The 26,246-nt window shown below is 48.7% G+C and overlaps 3 protein-coding genes across 3 annotated transcripts; 1 reads left to right on the top strand and 2 right to left on the bottom strand.

Moving 5' to 3' along the window:
* Window positions 1-983: 983 nt before the first annotated feature.
* Window positions 984-5,439, top strand: LOC149281691 (tRNA (adenine(58)-N(1))-methyltransferase, mitochondrial-like). Its single transcript, XM_089499113.1, has 7 exons — window positions 984-1,748; window positions 2,985-3,087; window positions 3,241-3,431; window positions 3,566-3,657; window positions 4,011-4,219; window positions 4,864-4,971; window positions 5,372-5,439. The coding sequence occupies exons 1-7, from the start codon at window positions 984-986 to the stop codon at window positions 5,437-5,439; spliced, it is 1,536 nt and encodes a 511-aa protein (XP_089355239.1).
* A 199-nt stretch (window positions 5,440-5,638) lies between these two features.
* On the bottom strand, window positions 5,639-8,914 carry LOC149281690 (speedy protein A-like). The gene is made up of 6 exons (XM_089499112.1): window positions 8,695-8,914; window positions 8,020-8,078; window positions 7,195-7,280; window positions 6,719-6,890; window positions 6,114-6,402; window positions 5,639-5,703 (listed from the first exon to the last, which is right to left on the bottom strand). The coding sequence occupies exons 1-6, from the start codon at window positions 8,912-8,914 to the stop codon at window positions 5,639-5,641; spliced, it is 891 nt and encodes a 296-aa protein (XP_089355238.1).
* Window positions 8,915-15,521: 6,607 nt separating this feature from the next.
* Window positions 15,522-25,639, bottom strand: LOC149281689 (serine/threonine-protein phosphatase PP1-beta catalytic subunit). Its single transcript, XM_089499067.1, has 8 exons — window positions 25,588-25,639; window positions 19,188-19,319; window positions 18,280-18,510; window positions 17,829-17,933; window positions 17,193-17,264; window positions 16,381-16,532; window positions 16,103-16,237; window positions 15,522-15,626 (listed from the first exon to the last, which is right to left on the bottom strand). The coding sequence occupies exons 1-8, from the start codon at window positions 25,637-25,639 to the stop codon at window positions 15,522-15,524; spliced, it is 984 nt and encodes a 327-aa protein (XP_089355193.1).
* Between the last annotated feature and the right edge of the window lie 607 nt (window positions 25,640-26,246).

Here is a 26,246-nt window from a genome sequence, read left to right as displayed (position 1 = left end):
TACTCTCCGGCCGTATAACTAATCCCGTCCTTATAACCCGTTATATCCCTGTATATTCCTCATATTATATATTATATACTCTCCGACCGTATAACTAATCCCGTCCTTATAACCCGTTATATCCCTGTATATTCCTCATATTATATATTATATACTCTCCGACCGTATAACTAATCCCGTCCTTATAACCCGTTATATCCTGTATATTCCTCATATTATATATTATATACTCTCCGGCCGTATAACTAACCCCATCCTTATAACTCGTTATATCCCTGTATATTCCTCATATTATATATATTATATACTCTCCGGCCGTATAACTAACCCCATCCTTATAACTCGTTATATCCCTGTATATTCCTCATATTATATACTCTCCTCCCGTATAACTAATCCCGTCCTTATAACCCGTTATATCCTGTATATTCCTCATATTATATATTAATATATATGACTGCTCTTGTTGTTTAATTGGAGAAATGAATGTTATTAGAATGATAATGTATTTGAGACGGGACTAATATGTTTTCCGGAGACACGGCACACGCGTCAGGTTATAAGAGGAAACGCTGAACATGTTTCTAGGGGTTTATATCATATGGACCCCATCCTCGCCTTCCAGACAGAGGCAGTTCTAGCAAAGTACGTTAAGCAAAAAGCATATATCATCTTGTTTTATATAATTATTTATTATTATACTATTATTATAATCTTAACCACCTTTCTAATAAATGCCTGTGTATTATCTAATTCATTCTCCCCTCCTGCCCGGGGTATTATTTGCTTGTCAGGGGGTATTTCAGCCCCTGCTCTAACTTGAAAGGCTTCTCCCAGCTCGCAGGAGGCCCACGTGCAGGCGGAGACACTTCCTGCTTGTCGCTGGCTGATGACGTGTGAGCAGTGCGCTGTCGCACATTAACCCTTCCCCAGCCCGCTGTGCGGTGGGTTTTACATGCTGGGCAGAGGCTCTGGGGGTCGGGATGTGGCAAATAAGTGTAAGGAGGGTACTGAGCGGCGTGAGGGGGCAAATATCAGGGTGTGCGGGGCAGGAATGCTTCGGGGGGGCAGGGAGGCTGCGAGTCCAAGGGCAGCGCTTTGTGTACCTCCCAGGGGCACCAGGGGGAGATGACACCCAGGATGGGGCACCAGGGGGAGATGACACCCAGGATGGGGCACCAGGGGGCGATGACACGCAGGGTGGGGCAGGTGGTGCAGCCTTGGCTGATAATGCCCCCACAGTGCCCACCCAGCTCCCTGGTTTTGGGGGCAGAATGATAGGAAGAAGGTCTCTGTCACCCCTGGACAGGGTCAGCCAATTGGTGTCCCCTGAGTTTGTCTCGCAGGAGGTCATGGACTTGAGGAATGCCCCCCATGAGTGGAAATGCCCCCAGGACCCCCATCCCCTGGCACCCCCATCCAGTCAGAGGGAGGACTGCGATGTTCAGCCTCCAGCAGGGGAGGAAGGTGTCCCTCCAGACCCCCGGGGTGAGCCCTTTAAACCTGGAGATCTTATCATTGCCGAGTTCAAGAGAAGACATTACACAGAATTCAAGAACATGGTCCTCCTGACGGAGTCCGGCAAGCTGTTAAGCAACTGGGGCGCCATCCCCCACGCGGACATCGTGGGCAAGCTCCCCGGCCAGCGATTCTGGACTTCCGCTGGGGTGGAGTTCCTTCTCAGAAGACCTTCCCTAGAGGAATATATTTTATTGATGAAGAGGGGACCCACCATCTCCTACCCAAAGGTCAGAGGTGGGCAGCGGATTGTTCATGGTGGAGAAGGTCGCGCGGCGGATTGGTGAATGTCATCGGGGGGGCGGGGCAAATGTCACCCGAATGAGTTGTCCGACAGTTATACGTCCAAGAGAAAGTTAGGGATAAGAGATGAATGGAGAGAGGAGAAAAGAAAAAGGAGATAATGTACAGGAGAGAAAAGCAGGGAAAGGGAGAGAAATGAGATTAAAAAATTCACTGAGAAATCTAATGATGCAATAGATATATTTTATACTTTTCCGGTGGCCCAAATGTCATCACTCTCAGCCAGTTAAAGGTTTTTTGCTCCTTGGCTGATCTTTTCCTTCCTTTCTCTCTTTCCTGCTGCCTTTTCTCCCCAGTCTTCTTTCTCTTCTCTATCCCCTTGTTTTCCATCTCCTTTCCATCTTCTCTTTCTTCTACTTTCCTCTCTAATTTTCTCTTGGATGTATAAAAGAGGAGGTGGGATAGAAACAATTAGAGGCTAAGGTGTAATGGAAGGAAGTTTTACTGAGAGGGGGGTAGCTAAATGGCACAGCATCCCAGCAGAAGTGGTAGAGGGTAATACAGTGAGGGTATTGCATGGGATAGACATACAGCTCCTGAATCTAAGACGAGACCAACGACTGATTAAGTCAAGCAGATGGATTCTTTTCTCCTCTCTCATTCTTCTCTCCTCTCTTTTTTTGGTCTGTCCTCTTTTTACTGTTTTCCTCTCCTGTTCTCTTTCTTCTCTGCCTTCCCTTTCTCTCTTTTCTGTCATTATTCTCCATTCTGTCAAGCGTTAACTTGGTCTATGAATGTGGAGTCACTTTTTACTGCTCGCCGTATCGCTCCCTGTGCAGGCGATTAAAGCTGCCGTTCACCCGGTCTGATGAATTTAACACTTTTGTAACTAAACCCAGCGTTAGAACTCTCATTCTAACACATCTGCTCATTCCCTTCCCAGAAGCAACCCCTTAATTATGTAATCCTTTCATAATTCTTCCGGGAATGATTGTCATGTAACACAATAGCAGGTACTGACACCTAGACGCCTAGCATTCCAACGGTATACATTATCGGGGCTTTTAGGAACCCTGCGATACCCTCATACCCAGCAAATATCCTGACCTCCTAGAAAAGAGGGGCTTCAGGGGGTAAAGTAAGCAGGGAAGGACCGGCCCTCGTAAGGATAGTACGCGTTGTGGTCAGATGTTTGATGGTCCGGGAATCCGCTGTCCCCGCAGGATATCGCAGCGATGCTCCTGATGATGGATGTCGGCTCGGGGGATGTTGTGTTGGAAGCCGGCTCGGGGTCCGGAGGAATGAGTCTGTTCTTATCGCGGGCAGGTAAACGGCTTCTGTTACTTTATGTGAAATGATGTTAAAATTGAGCCGTATTTTAGGAATGTTACAGAATTGTTGTTGCTGCCGCTTGGCGCCGTTCCCAATTTTCTTCTTTCCGGTCACGATTTGCGGGGCTCGTTTTTGTGTATCGTGCAGTGGGGCCGGAGGGCCGAGTCTATAGCTTCGAGGTGCGCGCGGACCACCATAAAGTGGCAAAGAAGAATTTCCTGCGCTGGAGGACGGCGTGGGAATGCCGCGGCAGACGGCCCTGGCCGGACAACGTCCGCTTCATCAACAAGGACATAGCGGACGCTTCTCCGGAAATCGAATCCGTGACGTTTGACGCGGTGAGTTACTCGGCTCCGCAAATAATAATAATAATAATAACAATAAGCCGCTCACCTCACTGGGGTCTATTCACTAAGGTGAGCGCGGACCCTCTGACTTCACTAAATTCTGAGCTTCCGCTTCTGTCCTGTAGGTGGCTTTGGACATGCTGAACCCCCAGGTGGCGTTACCCACCCTGCTGCCCCACCTGAAGCAGGGCGCTGTCTGCGCTGTATATTTAGCAAAGTAAGTAAGAAATATAGAAACAGAACATGCTGGCAGATCGGCCCCATTCGGCCCCCGTCTAGTCGCCCGTTTCTCCTGCTGTAAAGACTCAAATCAGTCGTTGGTCTCGTCTTAGATTCAGGAGCCGTATGTCTATCCCATGTGTGTTTTACCCTCACTGTATTACCCTCTATCACTTCTGCTGGGAGGCTGTTCCACTCATCTACCACCCTCTAAGTAAAGTAAAACTAGATAAAAACCATTTAGAGGAGCAGTCTGATCCTTGTAGTTGATCAACACAGAGTGTTGTGGGGCTGCAGGAAGGTTTCCCCTCTGTGAGTAAAGTCTTGTGACCCCCGCGCTGTTCTGCGCAGCATCACGCAGGTCATCGATCTCCTGGAGGGGATTCGCTCGTGTCGGCTGCCCATGGTGTGCGAGAAGATATCGGAGGTCTCACTGAAGGACTGGCTGGTAGCCCCCTCTGTGCGGAAGGACGGCTCTCCATCCCAACGAGTGGACCCTGAGTGCAGTGTAGAGCCTCAGCAGCCGGAACGAGCTGAGGATGATGAGAGTGACAGCGATGGTATGCTGTTTACACCTTTTTACCTCATTTTAATATTTTTTAACGATACTGTTTTTTTTGTTGCTCCTCATGAATGTCACTCGGCGAGGGAATTGGACAGATTGCTGCCTCGGCCACCAAATCTTATCCCCAATAGCACCCCTCATACTGGGTGCAGACGCAGCAAACATTTGGGGGATTAATTCGTATTAAACAGATTATCTGGAACTTTCTTTTTAAAAGGACATTTCCAGCCGTAACATAAATGCAGAAGAGTTTAACGATCACTTAGTCTTTTAATCCCTTCAGGATGGAGCTGTTTATTATTTTTTGCACCCTTCCTCACAATCGATTGCTTTACCTCAGCCGTTTCCAGCTACAATAGTCATTATTAACCCCGTCTGCGCTGGATTTCTGATCCATTTCATGTTGTTTTAAGGGACGGAATTTGCACAGATACATGCAGCTGTTTTTTTTTGGATTGCGGCCTACAGTGGAGCTAATTGCTGGCGACGTCCTTCTCTCTCTCTCAATATAAAAAAACCCCAAAACGTTTTTTACGTTATCACGCGCATGTATACGCACCGTTATGCACGTTTTCTGTTTCATATAATATCTCTGTCATTTTTATCATTTTTGTGATCTTTCCCCTTTATAATTTACAGACGGCGCTAAACCTTTACAGACAGAGCCTAATCCTGCAGAGAGAGTTAAGCCGTTCGGACAAGTCCCTTATATTGCGCGGCCGATGCCATGGCTGCCCGGTCACACAGGTAAAATAATAACAATACGTTTAAAAACAAATCCCAAATCTAGTAAAATAAATCAATAAATAAAAGTATTACTAGATACTTACCTTTTGCATCTGTAGGCATTGATAGCATTAAACATAGAAACAGAATTTGCCTGGCAGATCGGCCCCATCCGGCCCCAGTCTAGTCTCCCGTTTCTCCTGCTGTAAAGACTCAAACCTTAATCAGTCGTTGGTCTCGTGTTAGATTCAGGAGCCGTATGTCTATCCCATGCGTGTTTAATCCCCTCGCTGTATTACCCTCTACCACTTCTGCTGGGAGGCTGTTCCATTAACTTATGTAATAAATCTTTATCTTTTTGCAGCCGTATATCAGCAGAGCCCACAAATAATCTCATTCCTATTTTTATTTTATTTTTTAGCTTTTCTTGTGCAGCTGAGAAAGTTTAAACCAGCCAGTAAACGCAGCCAAGCAGAGGATCCGAGTTAGAACTTCTCCGCTTACAAATAAATGATCCCGTGTACATACAGCTTTCTCCGTTTTACAACATATGTGGTTATTTTTTATTCTGTACATTGATTTAATAACTTAATATAATAAATACATGTTCTGGTATAACGTGGAACTCACTGGATAACGTTTTAGTAACTGGAAGTTCTCGAACTTTTATCCTCGGCTGGCGGCAGAGCTACTCCTCGTTGCTCGTGAACCACTCCATGGACTTGTCACAGAACGCAAAGCATTTTCTGCTATCTACGCGGAAATAAAGTGAAGTTAATAACTCAATTATAACTCATGCAATATATTCATAGACTTCCTAGAGGATCATATTAAACATAAAACACTCGGAGGACACGTAAAGGGGAATCGTGGCCGTATCGCCAGCCTATTGTGAAGTTGCCGGCTGTTGCTGTTCAGGCAGCCTTTGTAAGGATGAGGAGGAAAAGGCAAAGAACTTCAGGACAGGAAATTGATCAGATAATAATGGCTCGGCCCCAGGCTGCCACTCATCTCAGCTTCCCCAAGGTGAAGAAGTCACCAAAACGGTTCTACTGATTGACAGTCGCTTCCTGGTGTATCTGAAGGATAGCGCATCAAATAGAGACAATGAAATAATCCCGTATCTGTACTTCTCATCAATCTACGATATTATCCATGCATACCTTGCAAATAGTTGGAATGCGGGGTATCAATAACCATGTTTTCCTTGGATGGTTCTGGGGAATCTTGTGGCGCTTTGGTCAGTACCGTGGTACAGGATGAAGAGGACGAGGAGCTGGATAACCCCAGGCCGATGCTTCTCCCTCTCTTACCGCACACAGAACAGTCCTGTGGCGTCGCTGAAGGGCCGCGAGGGAAACCGGTCTCTTTAAAGTAATTCCTCACCGCGCCGCTGTGACGCTCGGAGCGCTCCCTCTGCCAGATGTAATGTGCGGGCGCGATCGCCATAACCTGCAATGTACAACGTATTCTCCTTTTATCACAAACATTACCGACAATGCTGGGGAGTGCTAGTGATACGCAAGAAACGTCATTGAAACGTCTCATGCTTCTAAAGCTCAAAGATAACTTTAAGGACTCTCCCAACATTAATTACACATCAGACAGGGCCAGATCTTCCTGCAGTAGAAGCTGCCCAGGTCGGCCCGGGCGTGGAAATGTTTTATCTCACCTCCGTTTCAGTAAAGCGTCCGGTTTCTTACACTAATTGTGAATACGATGGGTTATTAAAAACATACGGAGCGCTTGCCCCTCCGACCGCACTGACCTCCTCGCAGCAACGCCTGCTGACTACGGCACGATAGTTTATTCTGGACCACAACTTGTCTCGTGATATCAGAAAATCTGGGAATAGTTTCTTCCAGTTTTTCCCTAAAGCCCACGGAAATATTTCATATTTGGCTTCTTCCTCATCTTCCTCCACTGTGTTGGCCAAATATCTACAAAACATGATTTCTATTGCTGATTAAAAAGATAAAATACATTAAATTCGATACAAACAGAGTAGAACCACAACATTTCAGCAAAGAGATGCAGAATATTGCAATAAGATTATCTCTGCAATAAGTGCAGTTTTAGGTAGAAATCATTGCACGTCAGGGTGTTGCGTGGCGTTCAGGCCGTGTTATGTCACGCATGTTCCAACTTCCACACAGACCCCAGGCAGGGAACACGCACATACATGCTCCGTGACTATCCAACCTATAATCTGAGACAAGCAATTAAAACGTATCGGATACTCACAAAGCAACAAAGAAATTATTCCTTGTGTGTTCCCCTAGAGTGAATCCGGCTCTCTTGAAGTAAACGAAGGTCATCGCCAGTAGATACTGTGCAGAAATGGGAAAAAGTGCATTTAATCATTTAACCTGCAACTCACCATTTAATCAATAAACCTCATGATCAGTAATAATAAAGGTGTACGGTTACAGGGCACGAGGCGACACACCGGGGCAGAATAATTAAACTGAGAACACTTTCTACGCCCTCCTTCCCTTTGACCTCCCAATAGATTGTAAGCTCACAAGAGCAGGACCCTCTTCCCCTTCTGTACCGGAAGGACGTGCGTTAATCTTATTGGCAATTTTGTAGATCTTCAACTTTACTGTTAATTTTCAGTCCCGGGTGCTTTTCGTGAATGAACCTATGGTGGGAGACATGCCTTCCAAAATAATGCTGGTGATGAGGGGTCTACCCTGAACAATCTTTACTCATTCCATATGTGATAATATCTGTAGCTTGGCATTCTTCTACAGGGGTTCAAAGGACCAGACTGGCGTCATTCACCCGCCGGGCGGTAGAAACGGCTGGGTTGGTTTTGGCCGCAGCATTTTGGGTTATGTTGGGAAGCGGAGGAGCCGCACCAACCGTACAGAGCGAGGCTGGCGTTCACTTGGAGATCACGAGGATTTATTTCTTTTTTATTGCTGCTGTTTTAGGAAAATAAATACGTTTCGCATGGAGCCGAACCGGCTTCGTCTTTTTATTTATTCTAGAAGCTGGTGGTTCCTACAGATTCCCGACAAACACCCTGAGCCCCAATGGAATTCCACATATAATAGAAATTACCTTGTCTGCTATTTTACAACAACAATCCATCCACAGAAAATCTTGGATCAGGTCGTCATCTGCAGTCAAAATAATAATAATAAAATAATATTATGATAATAATAGTAATAAATAAAAATGATTGCTTTGTGGGACTGAACCACTAAAGCAAAGGCTTCTAAATATGAATTTGAGCAGCAATGTAATTATTATTTTTTTGAATGTCTACAAAACATTAACCCCTTAAGGACCAGGCTGTTTTATATATTTTTTTGTAACCTTTGCGACCGAGGCTGTTTTAACACTTTTTGCGGTGTTCGTGTTTAGCTGTAATTTTCTCCTCTTCCATTTAGTGAACTCACACAAGTTAAATATTGTTTTTTTCAAGATATGATGGACTTTCTTCAGATACCATTTGTGATCACATCATCTAATTTCATATGAAAAAATTATAAAATATGATGAAAAATTCAAATTGCTTTCTAAGCTTGTTTAATGCCATGACGTGCCAGGCACGGCGTTGGTCGTTAAGTGACTGTTTTTCTGTGACGTGTCTGGCACGTCACTGGTCATTAAGGAGTTAGCAGCAATCATATGTATTCAGGTTCATCTTATGGCTGGAGGGTCCCTTTAATATATAATCCATATTTTATCTTGTAATTCAGATTCAATTAAAACAAATGTAACCACACCTACCGAAGAGCTTAAAAAAAGCTGTCATTTCCTTGCGCTGTATAATAAGACATGGCCCTTTCACCCATTTAAGGACGCTGCTGCCGTGCCCATTTCTTTCGCACAGGGTTTGATTTTCTCGAAGGACCGGCCGCTTTAAGTTAAACCTCTTCGGCATCGATCTGGATCCGTTCTTCACAGTTACTGAGCTCTGCGTCTTGCAGCAGTTCTGGTCGTGCCTCATGGTGCGGCTGGTGATGCCCTACAAGAGTAAAAGGGAATTCCGGTCTCATAAGCAGCGAATGTTTATACAATCCTGCGTACACAACGTAGCGTGCGATCACTACGGCCGTAACAATCTACACGCTGCGAACGGCATTTCCCCTCAAAAAGGGTTTTTATTATTACAATTGTGAAACTTTTAGTTGGGTTGGGAGTGTTCTGCTAAGCTGTTAAAATTCACAATCTGTAAAGTTAATGAGGTCAAAAAATTCAAACATTTGGAGTCATGAAAAACAAGGACATTCCCGGCTGTAACGTAATTGCAAAAGGGAGTGATGGGAGTGATAAAGGGCAATTGGAATACAGGAGTGATGGGAGTGATAGAGGGCCATTGAAACACAGGAGTGATGGGAGTGATAAAGGGCCATTGGAACACAGGAGTGATGGGAGTGATAAAGGGCCATTGGAACACAGGAGTGATGGGAGTGATAAAGGGCCTCTGTACGCCTATGAAGAGATTCCATTAAAAATCGATAGTCATTTACAACATTAACCCCGTCTGCGCTGGATTTCTGATTTGTTTCATGTTATTTTAATGGACAGAACGTGCTTTTCTAAGTGACCCCAAACTTTTAAACGGTCATGAATCTTTAAATGAAAGTCACTATAATGGTTATATTTAGACTTTACCGGATCTCTGTGAAAGCGAATAATATGGAGTATATAACACCCAATATGGAGTATATAACACCCAATCGTAGTCATGTGTTTATTATTTGAATAATTTAACACGTGCACTGCCAGTTAGGTGCATGGGCAGTGGCAAGCACTAGAGTATTCATGCTGGCCAAGGTCCCGAATCCCTGGGACATACATTCTGCCGTCCGGTCTGGCCCAATGGGTGATATATGAACTGGGATTGCAAGGGCCCTACCTGCGGATCCCATTGTACAGCGCTACAGAACTTGATGGTGCTATATAAAACAATAAATAATTATAACACCCGGGAAAGTAGAGATTATCTGATTGGATGATCACTCTCCCTGCACTGTCTGAGCCATCCTTCAGGAAGTGACATCACATCCGTTTCCTGGATCTTGGATCACTTTGCATGGAGGAAAATGGACACGGGCAAGCTGTTTGGGGTCAAAGATGGCACAGGCAGGGTTTTGGGGGGCTAAGATGGCAGAGAAGCTGTTTGGGGACACATTGCTTCTTGAATGTCATGCATTGATTTATATCTTACATGGGGGTTATAGTGGTGGGAGAGGAGTCGTGTGGGGGGGGGTTACTGGTGTATCTGCAGATTTAAATGGGATATAGGACTGGGGTTACAGGGTGTCTGACTTTAAACTGGAAACCACTTATAGGCTCCGTGCGAAACAACATAACATAGATCGAGCCCCACTGGGGTACTTATGGGAGTTCCTGCCCCAAGGCTCCTGCCACGGGGGGCGCTTCAGCTGCCATACAGCAGCGAGACCACCAATTGGGAATAAATGTGATCCTGAGATTGGGGCAAACTGGGAGCAGCTCTTTTGGGGGGATGGAAATGAATGCAATTTTATAAATACAAAGAAAAGCAGCACCTTACTGGGTATTTTAGGAGAGGGCGGCCATGGACTGACCTGGTGACATGTAAAGCTTTATATGCTTCAGAGACCTCATAGGTCTCTTTTTCATTTGGAATTCTTCTGACTGATTTCACTTAAGGAAGAGACTTCTGAGGTCCTGAAAGATCATGTAAAACGTTATATCTTATTAAGTTTTTAATGGCACATGAAGACAATGGGCTGTCCAGCACATTTACCCCATGACAGGTCAGCTCTGCTGGAGTTCAGTGGGGGGAGGGGGTTATTAGCTGGGGTTACCCCCAGCCCTGGGCAAGTACAGCGCTACAGAACATGTGGGCGCCATATTAACAACTACTAATACCTGAAATGGGGAGGAGCTTCAATACTGCCCCAGTACCCCCAGCACTGCGGCTAACAGCCCCTCCACCACAAGACACGGGGTTCTCGCAGAAAATGATTAATAGAATATATACAAATCAGTCAATTCTCCGACCCCCAGACCAGGCTCCGGGGGCTCCTCAGGGAACGTGCACAGTATGTGATGCCAGGCTGGAGTAAACAGCTTTTCTATTGGCTGACAGCCTCCTAAGGCTGCTCCACACGCTGACGATTGGCTGGTCGGGCGTTGTATATCAGCGGGCAGTTGCGTCTGTGAATCGCGCGGGAAGGCGGAGTGTGAGGCAGCGCAAGCGGCACGAGTCAGGCACCGCGGGCACGCGTTCGCGGACTACGCCCACGTGATGGCAGCGCGCGCTGGCGGCTAGACCAAATCATCAGCGGCCTTGAGGTGTCTGACCAATCGGAAGCGATCCGCGAGACTTGCGGCCAATCGGAAGCGGCTCGTGTGGCAGTTAGAGCGTGAAACTTTGAATGCGCCTCACAGAGTAATCAGGCGGCTGGCTGTGCCAAGCCAAGCGATGATGAACGTAAAGCGGATTCCGCATGGAGGAAACCCCGCAGCACGGAGTGTTTTATTACATGCTGCAGGGGAACCATCCAGCGGCTCCTCTCACCACTAATCCCCCGTGTAACTTCCTACAATTGATTGCAGGGCATTTAAAACGAGAGCCGCTGGAGATGAGGGTGAAATCTCAGGATAGTCGCTTGCTATCCCTGTTAGTAAATACGGATGGAGTATTTCAAATCAGAATTCAGGCCTGGGGGGAGGGGCATGAATGCACCTGTTGGTAGGGTCTGACCTTTCCTTGCGCGGCAAAACTCTATCCGGAATACTTCCCAACATTCCGGGTAGCGGATACCGGGCAGTCGTTGTACGAAGAGCCAGCCAGGGGTTTACTGAGCACTTTCATGTGACTTTGGGCCCTGGGGCGGGGTATTGGTGTAACTGAGGGGGCATTTAGAAGATGCGGTTTATTTGCCCCGTTTAGTTTATAAAGCTATTTCCTGCTGCTTCTATACACATTATCGGGGCTTTTAGGGCTGTAGAACCCTGCGATACCCTCATACCCAGCAAACATTCTGACCTCCTAGAAAAGAGGGGCATCAGTGGAGGAGAGGGGGGCATCAGGGGGGAGAGATAACAAGAACATTTTTTACCTTTAAGTAACTTTTCACCCTTTACATTTGATAGCCAATCAGTGACACCGTGCCATGTATCATACCAATCGAGCCAAGAAGCCATATCCAGCCGGGGGGTGGAGTTAAAAGAAGAGTTTGTTAGGACCCAATGTATAAAGCACTTTTGAACAAGCAAATTTTATTCTAATCACTCCTTGATTGGCCCGTTTACCTCTGTTCAGGCTGTTGCGTGTTTAAATACCCCATGCTGTATCCTGTCTGCTTTCTTGCGGCTGATAAGCTAAGTGCTCCCCGCTGCAGGATTTGCATCGAAGGTATACGCCGAGGCCCGGAGGCGGAGGCGTCTTTATACGCCGGGTTCTCCTTGTTTAGGGACAGAACGTAGGTCATAAGGGAAGCGCCTCAAAACAACCAGAAAAGCTGCATCTTCAAGGAGCCCCGAGGACGTCGGCTTCTTCACCAGACATTAGCTGAGATTCCAGCCTCATACATTAAATCCACTTACCTTTACCATTCGCAGAACGTGTGAGACCCATCCAAATCCATAGACCCCAATAACACCCAGTGAGACCCATCCATAGACCCCAATAATGCCCAGTGAGACCCATCCAAATCTTCAACAAACTGTTGACTTATTTTTTGCTATGGCTGGAATACGAGATAAGACTTGGCAGAGTTTCTGCCCAGAAATATGATTGATTTGGGGTTTGCACTGAGATCCACATAGGGGGCCCATCACTAACACGGACACTTAACACCCCAACTGCCAGATTGTAAGCTCCTTTGACCAGGGCCCTGCTTTTTCTATCCACGTAAAAATTATGTTAAGCGCTACTTGTGCCCCGTTTACTTACCATGCGGAATAACATCTGATTAATCTATCCATTATACTGGGCCAGCTCAGCCCCTCATAACACACAGCAAAGTTAGTGAGCGGAGACCGTCTCGCCTGCAGGCTGACTCACTCCACAAAGGCTCGTTGGCTGGCTGGCTTGCGTTATGCTGCCATTATTTAATGAAACCCCAAATTGGCCGGTGGAGACGCGGGGCAGTTCTGCAGACAGCCGGTGGAGGTAGACTTTTTTTCTACACGAAGCCCCGTTGGCTATCATTGTGGCCACTCGATGCCTCCAGAGCACCGCGGGAACAGGCAGTCGCAAGGTGGCGCTGAATAACAAAGTGCAGAGCGAGTTCCGTCTCCTCAAAAGCGATCACTTGCTGCAGACTCTCAACTCGCTGAAGCCTATGGCGTCCGGTCAAAGAATCCAGAAGTACAAGCGTTTCAGGAACCATAAAGGGTTAATTCACCTAATCGTCTTTACCATGAGCCGCCTTAACGCCAGCAAAGCCGAGAGATGTCAGCATTACGCCGGCACCGAGACCGTCCGGATGTTACTTTGTGTCTGGAAACAATAATGTCCAGGATGACACCCGCCGGCCAAATCATCCTAACGAGCCGCCATTAAAACTGTAACCCTTTAATACTGTCATTCAATTACCCCCCCACTCCAGCCACATATTACGTGTGAATATATGGGCTCTAATTACCTTTAGATTTACTTTATTCCTGGTTGCTGGATTCATGCACACAGGTGACCCACGCGTCACTTTACAGCCAACTTCATCCATGGTGAGACAGCCAAGAGCCGTCACACAACCGCCCCTCAAAACTGAGGCAAGAAAAATGGTAATAGGAAGAAAGAGCCAAATATACCAAGCCGGTGCAGAGTAATCTCACGGGGGGCACGCCGGGCCGTCATTCATTAACGGCATCGCTACGAGCCGGCAGCCACGGCGTCACTCAGGAGCTTAATAGCAAATTTAAACCTCCAGACGGCAAAAACCAACGGGAAGGGACTTCAAGAAACATCCGACAAAAGAGAAATCATTAAACAGCAAAGCGTGACCTCCAGGACTTCACCTTCCCGTCTCCAAGACGAAGAGGAGCCGGCTGTAAATCAAACAAATTCATCAATATATAAAACCGCTTCATTAAACGAGGACGTTGGAGGATTCTTGTTTCTCTGAAAGCCGTGGTACGGGGCACGATCTCATCACCCTGCAATAGAAGAAAAACCTGTCGGGAATCCCTGCTCTAGAGCATCGCGGTAATATCTGTCTAGAGTTATCCCGAGGACACAATCAGACGTGGAAAGAAGGAAAGGGTTAAACCAATAACCGCGTCTCGCCAACGATACAACAAAGTAAACTATTTATATACCAGCGGGAGCGACCGTGTACCGGCAGACGGATCCGTTACCCGTCAGCTCATGTCCAGGACTCGGCGATCACTTATAACAAGGGACGGGCCGGTCTCCTCGGCAGACTATGTCCAGTCTACATCCAGTCCGACCAATCGGGATTTTCTTTTGACATTTTATTGAATGGTAGAACACAAAAAATATTTAGATATTTATAGCAGTGAAAGCCGGTAAAGAATACAATTCATTCAGAAAATGACATTGTCAGATTTGTGGCTGTTTGCGAAGAATACGTTACTGGGGGGTGTTAGAGGCGGCCACCAACGCAGGGAAGCGGTCCAAGTGCACCCAAGAGTCCAAACTCGATGAAAAATAGAGTTCTGCGAATACGTGAAAACCCAAAACGGTCTCAAGTGAGGTGAAAACTCTGACCAAACGTATCGGACCGACATGCGATTCCTATCATCAAAGGTAAAACAGCTTTATGAAGCCGAGGAAACGAAAGACGACGTGGATTACTGAGCGGGTCACTCGGGCGAGTCTCCGGGGGGCCGGAGGGGAGAGGCGCTGCCAATAATCAAATATGTTCTCCTTGCGACAGGTCGAGCAGTTCATAAAGCGAGCCGGCGGCACGAGCCGCGCGTATCAACAAGAATCATCATCTTTAATCTCAGAAAGCAGTTTGAGCTGGAAGAGAGGTCTACAGAGCCAAGTAATGGGGAGGAAAAACATAAAAACCAAACACACACCTATATGCATGGGGGGGGGGGGGGGGGGGGAGATACCACAGAACACATGAAATGAGCGATTCCTGCAACCTGGAATTTAAAGCCAACTCTTTAAATAATCAGACGAATTATAAAAGCCGCGGAAGTTCAGGTGACAAAAAATGTGCGTGGGGGGGGGGGGGAAGCGAAAAACAATTAACACCAGCGAACAAACGTTTACAACGGTTACTGTGAATTATTTTTTCTGTTACCCTGCAGACCCAGCCAGCACTGAAAGGGTTAATGTGAAAGCATGCGTTAATGCGACCCCCCCCCCCCCCCCAGGTTTCTTTCCATTAGAGATTTTTTTCTGCAATAAAAAGTCTTAGACGGCCCTTCGGGGGAGGGGCTCTGCAGACCATCGAACCTTTATTGTAGGGGGGGGGGTGCAGCTGAATTGACTCATTTCGGGGGCCCGTCTGGTGAAGGTAAACGCGTGCGACGTTGGAAAGAGGATTGAACGGCCGGGTGATTAACGGTGCGCACTTATTATACGGTGGAGCTTGTAATGGAGATCAGGTGGTGTCACGAAGCGCGGCGGACCCTCTTCACCTCTTCTTGGGGGGATTGGCTGTCCGGGGGGGCGTCACTGGGCGGCCGGAGTTCAAGCCGCCATATTGGTATTTTGCTTTCTTCTCCGATGGCTTCAGAATCTAAAGAAAAATTCAACAAGAGACTTAAAAATCACAACCGCAACACGCCGTCTATTCCAAAGATCATATAAACTTGGCAGGCGGCACCCGACCCCCTACCCCCAGAGGCAGTGCCGTATTTTCCCCTTATAGAGAAACAAAAACCCATCCCTCGCAAGCATACACTCACTCCATCGCAAGCATACACTCACTCCATCGCAAGCATACACTCACTCCATCGCACATATTCCAAGCGCCTGGGTTATGACATCAGATCCCGGCGCACAGCACCACGTGAGGGATCCGGGCCATAGGCTCGCCATCACAGACGCCGCTTACAGTCCCCTCCAGATTAAACTTTATTATATCTGAAATAATAATAACTAGCTGAAGAAGAAAAAACCCCAGAATCCTGCAAATGGCTTAAATAAAACATCCCCGCGTGGCTGCTCTATGCATGCGCCGCTTTGCACATTTTTACATTGAAGGCGTCGTACCTGGAAAGAGCACATCAGGGTCTCATCGACACTCATCATGCCACCCGCGTTATCAAACTCTCCGCAGTAATTGGGGGCAGAGAACAGGGTCACCAGCTGCCGCTTGGCAAAGAACTCGTAGCCGTCTTCTACCACCTGTGACGGGAGGGAAACGCGTTATCCGCGGGCACCGCAGAATACGATGGTGCTATGAAAAGCGGTAATTACTCCTGGTGCATGCGCGAGGTCTCCGTGTCAGACTAAAACATGGCGAGCGGCAGGAGAAATCCGAGGCCTACCTGGTGGGCGCGACAAATCAGATCCAAGTCGTGGCGATTCAGGAATTTGCTGACCACGTCGGCCCCGAACGTGAAGGAGACGCCGCGGTCGTTCTCACCCCAGCCCTGCACGTCCTTATCGGGGTCCGACCACAACAGGTCACACAGCAAGCCTGAAAGAGAAGCCGCGCACGCTTAGAAATTAACAACGCTTTCACGCCATACCAAGCGAGCCAGAAATCCGGCGGATCTAACAGCCCCAGGGAGCCCCGTCAGTAGCCAGGAGCCTAATGCTGCGGGTCCGCTTAACGGCGCATTAAAAACTACACCGACTGCACACCGGAGGTTTCTAGCCTATGGCTGGTGCTTGTGGCAGAAAGCCGCCCCCCCACAAACAGGATTCTGGGGTCTTTTTCTTCTGAAAGCAGCTCCACGGTCATTAACAGATTTACGTCCCGGGGAGGACTAAGCTCCCCGATGACGTTTGAGCTTTTCCATTTCCCGGCTATTTATAGCCAGAGGTCTGCGTTGCCGACAGGTGTCCGCAGGGCCGGGAAAGGGCACCACACGTCACAGACGTCACTGAGATCCGCCGGTCACCTGCTCAGCTTACAAACGCAGGGCTACAACAGATACGGGGGTGCGACGGCATGGAATTCGAGGGTTAACCACGGGAATATTTGTCATACGTCTTCAGGACTAAAAATACAACAAACCTACTGACCCAGAAGGGACGCCAACCTAAAGCACAGAGCCGAGGCCGACCCGCGGGGTCCTACACCGCTTTGAACGCGTAACACGGCACCTCTGAGTAGATGCACGGCCGCCGTTACCTGTGTCGGGGACGTCCGTGGGCCTCATGATTCTGCGGATTTGCTCCATGGACTGCAGATCAGGCGAGAGACCTGAGGAGTTCAGAGAAGAGGTTAAAGTACGGAACCAGAGAGAGGACAAAAAGCCCAAGGAAACAAACGCATGCGTCCTTCACCCCCCCTCGTTTATGGGATTTAAATTCTTACGGTTGCTTTTTGTGCTACATGACTGCTTGGGTGATATCCTCGGCGGTTTATAAGGCTTTGCCGATGATTTACAGCAGGGCTGGAAACCCCCTTATAAAGTTTATTAGTAGACTATATAGCTGTGAGCAAGACTTACAAACAGCGCACAACACAGACGGAAGACAAACTCCCATCAATATCAGCACCAGGATTATCCACCAGAGGCATGCGCTGCGCAGACGCTTCAAGTGTGGCCCTCAACGTGACTGTGCTGGACCACCAAGTCATTTCAAGAGCAGGTTTCCAATATACCCCCTTGAAGATATATTTGCCACAAGAATGTCCTGCAAACCCCATTAGGAAAAGGCCAGAGCTGGGAAAGACTTGGTCTAAATGGAAGGCGAGGAGTCAGGCACACGGCACATGCGTGTCCTGCCGGCACAGCATTAAACCTCTGATCCGCCGACCCACCTCCGTGGCAGCAGAAAATCTTCTCGTCCACGATGGCGGCGATGGGCAGACAGTTGAAGCAGTCGGTGAACGTCTTCCACAGCTTTATATTAAATCTCCTTTTGCCTGCAGATGAGGAGCAGAGTCATATTCCGCAAACTCAGCGTATAACACAACGCGGCATCAGACACGACATCCGCAACGCAGCCGGAACACCAAACCCGACAAACACGTTACCCCTTATCGAGAAAACCGCTGCCTCATTCATAATATTACCCGGAAACAGTCACATGACACCGAACCCGGCACCGATTGGTTGCTGCCACCTGAAGTGTTCCTGCCACGTGCGGTGTAACAGTGACACGGTTACAGATCAGGGGTATATTTCTGCTATTCCCCCCGCGCTGCTCTCTAGTGCACTTCAGGTGCCGGCTGGCCGGGGGTCCGCTCTCGCACGCGCGCATGCACTCACACTCGTCGTAGAAGCCGTAGATGCGGTTGATGCTCGCGCACTCGTGGTTCCCTCGCAGCAGGAAGAAGTTCTCGGGGTATTTGATTTTGTACGCCAGCAGCAGGCAGATCGTTTCCAACGACTGCTTCCCTCTGTCCACGTAATCCCCCAGGAACAGGTAGTTGGCCTCCGGCGGAAACCCTCCGTATTCAAACAACCGCAGCAAGTCTGTGTACTGCCCGTGGATATCGCCTGCATGAAGAGAGGGGAGGAAAAATGTTTAAAAAAGGTCAGAAACCAAGCAAAAGGCATGGGGGGGGTGAGGCTTAAATCCCTGGAGCCGTTGGGGGTTAAGCAGAATTCTAGCCCCCCACAACAACCCCCATAGGCAGATGGACATTACTTTGGGATGGAGGGAGATTAAAAAAATAAAGTTCCCTGCCTAAACCCCCCCCCCCCCCCGGGATATAAAGATCTCCCTTAACATTTACTCCTATAGCTCATACGAGCTTTGGCCGGACGCCACAATCTTCCAGCCTACGCGGTTCTGGGCCGAATGCCCCCTAATAATTCTGCTTTGTTTGCTGCGTCACGAATGATGGGCATTATAGTAGCAGCTAATTAAAAGTTTATATGCGCTCGTAACTTTTCATCCGGCAGTTAAAGGGTTTTCATGGCGACGAACACATTCCCTTTCGGAATGAAGTCATGCAAGAGGTGCCGAGCTGCTCGATCCAGGGACTGGATGCCGAGCGTCTTCCTGACACGGAGCCAACTTAAACCCGGAGTGTGCCGGCAGGACCGGAGCCCGGCGAGCCAAACAGTCACCCCGAAAGCAGCGGGACGGGGAGATTGAAGATATATTATATTATTATTATTATATATTATATTATTATTATATATTATATTATGACATATTCCGCACTCACCGCAGATCTTCAGAGGCGCCTCCAGCTCCAGCAGGATGGGCTGACTGAGGAAGATTTCCCGGGACTTTATACAGAGACCCCGGACCTCGGCTTCGGTCATCTGCACGATCTTTCCAGGACGGCATCCTCTCACTGCCAAGAAACACAAGGCCGTCAATCCCGGGGCCCCCAGGAGCCAAAACCACAAAGAAGAGCCACGGACAGCAGGCGCCCCGCTACGGGGTTTATCATTAGTTTATACAACTGCCACAGCAGAAGCACATTTACCCCCCCCCCCCTCAGCAGACCAGACCCCGACGACTCATTTCGTCACCGGCTATGAAGACTCAAACCTTAACCGATGGCCTTGTTTTAGATTCAGGAGCCGTATGCCGATCCCTCGCATGTTCTTCTCTATTAGCCTCTACCACCTCTGCTGGGTGAAGCAGCTATAGTGCCGCTCATTGTGCACGATAAGGATGACGGGGAGGGATATTATTTCATATCCATCTCACGCCGACCGTTTGCGTCCCAGTCCTATACAGTATCCATCGTCCACGGGCTGTCTTTGGGATCCAGTGAATGCAGCGAGCAGGAAGCGGGAATCTCTTCCCAGACCCCCAGCGAGCGAGCGAGGGGGTCTCCGCTCCGCACAGACACAGGATGGGTTATTTTTAGACGGCGTTACAAGCGGAGACCTGGCAGCCGCCCAGAGGAAACAAAGGTGACAGCGCAGAACTAAACGGTGAACGAGACAGACCCTGGGGGGACGGCTAAAAAAGTGGTCTTGTCACCATAGCAACAAAAACACCATTACAACAGTTTACTTACACAAAACAAAGAGCCAACTTCGGGCATAAATCACTGAAATCCGTAAAATCTGCTCAGGAGACGCAGAATGGAGTAAAAGCGAGCGGACACTCCGGTGAGTCTGTATACAGCACGTCTAGATTGTAAGCTTATGGGCCAGGCCCTTAACCCCCACTTGTACATCTAGGGGTTAATGTATATTTATTATTTATTCACAAACATGTTAGCGATTAATGCATCTTCTGCCAAAACCAGCAGCAAGGGCGGCTGCTTCACCATATATCAGCCTTAACACAATACCAGAGTATTGGGCGGCTGGTCCACTTATCTACTACGCCCGAGAGACATTGGGGAGAGCTGAAGTAATTCTGCACGGAGATCAACACCCCCCATCCCCCCGATATCGCGGACCGGCTCAGCAGTCTGAACAATGGCAAGCGAAGCACTCGATACCGCGCATGTACAGACGGAAAAATATGACAAATATTTCACTTTATCTAAACAGTGGCTTAGCGGCCCGGAGCCGTCCACGCAGGGCCATGCATCACGGCGGCCGCCGCTAAAGAGCTTTCGCTATAAACACGTCTGGCGCGTCTTCCCTTATATGAAGTCAGACGTCCGACCGAGGGGCCAAAACCACTCAATTCCTGCCGGGGGCCGCCGGTAAAACCCAAAACCCCCGTACACTATTACTATTTTCCGTACGGGGAGCGGGAATCCGGCCAACGTTACACAAAGGGGCCGTTCTTATGCCCAACGATCGACGCCGTTACCGTGACGATGACGCCGGGCTCTGCCGTGTCGGAGCCGCATTAGCTATTCACAGCGGCGTGCATTATTTACCACTTCTACTGGGAGGCTGTACACTGTACCCATCGGGAAACCGGAGATCCCAACAGAGAGATTCCCCCGACAGCAGATACCGAATACCGGCTCGGTCATCCGCCAGCTCACATATCCATATAAACCATACAGACACACAATATCCACACGCACCTCACACTCAAACACGCCTATCACATCCATGCGGCCTTTTAACCCAATACATGCCAGAGTGGCATATAAGGGGTTAAAAGGCAATACATTTATTTTTCTCAGTTTTTAGTAAATATGAAGATAGTTTACATGAAGGAATATTTATCAGTAAAACTTTTTTCCTATGGGGTCGTCTTATATTCAGGCTCTTTTTTCCTAAATTGATATTCAGATTGGGGGGGGGTCGTCTTATAATACTCCCGCCCCCCCCCCCCCATTAAACCATCGCTGTATTCACAGACCCCGGGGGCCGGGCCGCGGGGGGCCTCAGTGCTTATATTCACACGGAGCGGATCCGGTTACAGCAACGACTCAGAGGACAGCAAAAGCCGCTTAAATACAGTAACAGCCAACATCACGAAGCCGCTTTATTCCTCCCCACACAAGTCCGTCCGAGAGCGAAGACACGCAGCGGAAGCGCAGCTTTACACTCATATCTCAAGGTTTTTGGGGAGAATATCAAGAGAGCAACAACCCCCCCCAAACGGAACTGCGCAGAATCGCTTAAAGAAAGAAAACGACGGACGCCTCGTTTCCCAAAATACACAATAATGGCAGGAAAGCGTCCCGCAGAATGACCCCCCCGTAACTTCTACAATAAACACACACCGGTTACCGGGTAGCAGGGCACGCACCGGACGGGTCCCGCGGGGTTCTGAACACTTTCCGGTAACGACCGGGTTCGGCTTTAGGGTTATTTGTGTTTCCCGGGCCAGACGGACAGGACGGAGCCGTCCAACGCGTCCCACGAGGGCCTCCGGCTCCCAATACCTGCAACATTCCTCGATTTCAAATATTTTCTCCCCCCCCCACAGCACGGTTATGATTTATTGTTATTTATATCGCCATCAGATTCCACAGCGCTGTACAAAGGGCAGAGTTAGTGTAACAGAGAAGACGCACAGAAACAGGCGAGGAGGGACCGGCAGCGATAAGAGATCCGCAAACAGCGCGGACCCCGGCATCCAACCTCCCGACGAGTGCCCAGAATGCCCAAAACCGCAGGGGGGATTTAACTGCGGCTGCACGGCGCGTCCGAGAGAGAAAAGCGGGCCCCAGGGTGAAAGCCATATCTACCCCATTATATATACACACTATGTACCCCATTATATATACACACTATGTACCCCATTATATATACACACTATGTACCCCATTATATATATATATATATACACTATGTACCCCATTATATATACACACTATGTACCCCATTATATATACACACTATGTACCCCATTATATATATATATATACACTATGTACCCCATTATATATACACACTATGTACCCCATTATATATATATATACACACTATGTACCCCATTATATATATATATATACACACACACACTATGTACCCCATTATATATACACACTATGTACCCCATTATATATACACACTATGTACCCCATTATATATACACACTATGTACCCCATTATATATACACACTATGTATCCCATTATATATACACACTATGTACCCCATTATATATACACACTATGTACCCCATTATATATATATATATATACACTATGTACCCCATTATATATACACACTATGTACCCCATTATATATATATATACACACTATGTACCCCATTATATATATATATATACACACACACACTATGTACCCCATTATATATACACACTATGTACCCCATTATATAAAATATACCCCATTCATGACAGTTAAGTGGCTTTAGCCACATCAGCAGCCCCAGATTTATTCCTCCCCGAGACGAGTAACTCGCAAAGCATGGATTTCATTCACAGAGGGTGCAGAATAGTCGCCGCCGCAGAGCCGAACGCTTTTTGGCACGAGGTAGCCAGGACCCCCAGCTTTATTCTCTCAGGGTTCATTATTTGGTCACTAAATGAAGTCATTAAGAAGCGCGAGATTCATGGAAAGGGAGGGTAAAGCGGCAGCAGACCGCGGGGGCCGGGGCTCTCCCAACATTACCACTGCGTTCGGAATCCCTCAGAAGGGGCAGCTCTGCGGGGGCTTCACGCGTCACCAAGAAAAGGAGCGATCCATAGGATGGCGCGGCGTGAAGACACTCTTGGTTTTTTGTACTCTTTCATTCGATTTCATTCTCAGTCCGTTTCCGCAGCATCAGCAGCAATAACGCGCGGCTCACGCAGGCCTGGAGGTTCCTGCGCAGGTCCGCCCGGGATTCATTAACCCGTTAATGGCCGCGAGGCCCGTTCCTCTCCGCGGTTTAATCCCACGAAAGAGTTTTTAAACAATCACCAAATATAGTCAGGCTGCTCAAGACGCGTCCAGACACAGCGGCTTTCCCAAGACCTCGCGGGAACGGAGCAGACCGAGCCCCCCGCTGACAGAGCCCCCGCGGCCCCCTCGCTGGCAGAGCCCCCCATGAAGTCAGAAGTATAGGGTCCGAAATACAGATCAGCTTCTTAACCTAAATAACGGACTCACGTCTACAAAACAAAAGGAGTTGGCAAATGTATTCTAATTAAAAATGATTTTTCCTGAATACTTTTATTCCCCCCCCCGTAATATGTTTCCAGGCAGCTGCATATCAGCCGTTTGTATGATTCTCGCTCTGTTATCTGATCCCCGATCTACTAAACACCGCGACTCCTTATCATACTGCCTGTGGGAACAATAGAATGGCTCAATCTTAATCACCCAACAGGACTCTCTGACTAATGAGCATCTATGGAGGATTGGACTTCATTAGCATTGCCATAAAGCATGAGCTCAGTGTGGTGTTTGAGCCGGGAAAATCACCCCAAATATCACACTGACAGCGACTCCAGGTCTGCAGACAAGGAGTTCATTGGAATAAAATGAGGTAAAAGCAGTCTTTGGGTCTCTGTGGGCGTAAAGTGGATTTTGGCAGTCTTTAGAGACATGTATAGGATGTTGGGGGAGACAGCGTTAAAGTCATACATAATCCATTATAAAACAAGAATTTGGGGCATTTTCCCATATTTGATGACTCGGCTTTATCTTGAAAAAGCAGCAATTATTCGAACTCCGGTATTTAACCCTCTGCGAGCCTCGATGTCTCCTGCCGCCGGCTCGCCAACATCCCCAAGGAGAATTCCTGACACAAGCGGAACGCGCAGCCGCCAACATACATCACCGAGTGACGCAAGCAGAGGAATTCAGAAGGAACGGGGAGGAAAAAGAAAGTCCCAGATTCAGAGCGGGACTCGCACTCCGCATCTTCCTAACCCCCTCATTACGGACCGCCCCCAATCTGCAGCGGGGTCCCCCAAAACAGCGCGGGTAGAGCCCCGGAAAGCGGCTGCCACCGGGATTCCAGCGCAACCCACCGAGGGATCACGGGACACTTGAATTAAAGGCCCGAGACACTTTTTGGGCTTAGAAGTCTAAGTTTGAATAACGTAAACAAATAGATCATTACAACAATAACGCGGCCCCCGCCGGAGGCAGTTTGCCGGTCAGAGCAACCCCCCCCCATTCCATCCCATCAGACCAACCCCGCCGAGCTTCCCCAACGTAGGGCAACACAGGGTTAAGTGCAAGACGACACGTTATGAGTACGGATAAAAGGTTCCGGGCGCCAGGACTCCGCACTCATACTTGCACGTTACTGACACGCAATCTACTCAAAGGGTTAATAAGAAACAAACTGCCAATCAGGCGTAACGTATGGAAACGAGCAGCCAATGGTTGCACAGAACCAGCCGGTACCAGATCCATTTATTTCATGGAGATCGGGGCCCCCGCGGATCCTGTGTAAACTCCATCAATCGCAGCCCTCCATGCACAAGCATCTCTAACACGCTAACTACACCCGAGCAGCAACACGCAGGAGCCTCAACTGCACATATACACCATCTAGATACACAGCGTACACGCGTGACGCCCTGTAACACGCCTGCACCGAGGCTCCGCACGACATCACGTCTACGCTGCGTGTTTTTCTTTAGCATGTGCAGTAATTTGACAGCATTCTGTTAGCCCCCCCCATTACTGTATATTACACTATATACACCCCTCCCCCACACCTTCTATACAGCGCACACCCCCTATACACCCAGTCCGTGTTCTATATAACGAGACCCTACACATCCGCATACAGACCGGATCATCCGTACTCTGCACCGCTGCTTACAAACCCGTCAGCCAAACAAACGTCAATCTACACCCAACCCGGTACTCCCTCCCTACACCCCCTGACACGGAGCAGGGCCCGGGGACCAGCCCCTCTCTATAACCCCTGTCACGGAGTAGGGCCCGGAGACCAGCCCCTCCACCTCTCTCCTGTCACGGAGAAGGGCCCGGGGACCAGTCCCTCTCTATACCCCCTGTCACGGAGCAGTATCCGGGTACCAACCCCTCCCCCTCTCTCCTGACACGGAGTGAGCCCGAGCAGTAGGCCGCCTTCAGGCCTCTCCGATCTCAGTAAACAGCAGCCCTCTCTCTCGCCCCGCCAGTCTCCACCCTCCCGCTCCCCGCAGCTCCCACACACCCGCGGCCAGTACAAGGCCAGACCCAAAGGCCCTCCCACCGGTTCCGTCTGCCTCGAGGGCAGTGCCCGCACCAAACCCGCCGACCTCGCGACACCTACCCTCCAGCAGGCGGCTGATCAGGCTGTCTACGTTCAACTCTCCGTCCGCCATTTTGCGCTTCCCTCACCACAGCCGAAGACTACTAGCCGGGCGGAGCTGCGTCACAACACAGCAAGCACGGAGGTCCCGTAGCCAATAGGAAAAATGGGAGGTGCTACTGTTGAACACTATGCCCTTTATTAGACAGACTTCATGATCCCCTCGCTACCGATGAGAAGTGGGCGTGGCCACTAAATACCTCGCCCTGAGTGGGAGAGAACACTTGACAGGAAAGGAGTATAGGTTTGTCATGAAATCGCAGTACAATGATAGACGTAACCGGGCGGAGATATGATGAACACGCCCTTGTCTGTCAAATCCAGCTCAAACAAGAATGGCCCCTGTTTCAACTGGTAAACGGACACCGCAGGCGCGTACTTCTAGCCCCGCCTTCCAACCCACCCGTTGCCGTAACGACCGCTGGAGGATGCGTGGTTTTGGCGGGTTATGTTCCCGCGGTGTCTTAGCAACAGGGACGACGCGAACAGAGCGGCTTGTAAGGAAGCTGGTGGGGCGCAGTTGAAGGTGTAATAGGATGGGCAACCAGAGAGCGGGTACGGGTCTCCACAAGGGCCAGACTTCTGGTTAAATTAGAAAGGCGCTTCAATTAAACTCCTTC

The sequence above is a fragment of the Sceloporus occidentalis genome, unplaced genomic scaffold, assembly GCF_023333645.1.
Source record: "Sceloporus occidentalis isolate IW3139 unplaced genomic scaffold, rSceOcc1.0.p SCAF_129, whole genome shotgun sequence".
NCBI classification, from domain to species: domain Eukaryota; kingdom Metazoa; phylum Chordata; class Lepidosauria; order Squamata; family Phrynosomatidae; genus Sceloporus; species Sceloporus occidentalis.
Note: the sequence above shows the minus strand (reverse complement) of the source record. Positions and strands in the feature narration are given on the sequence as shown.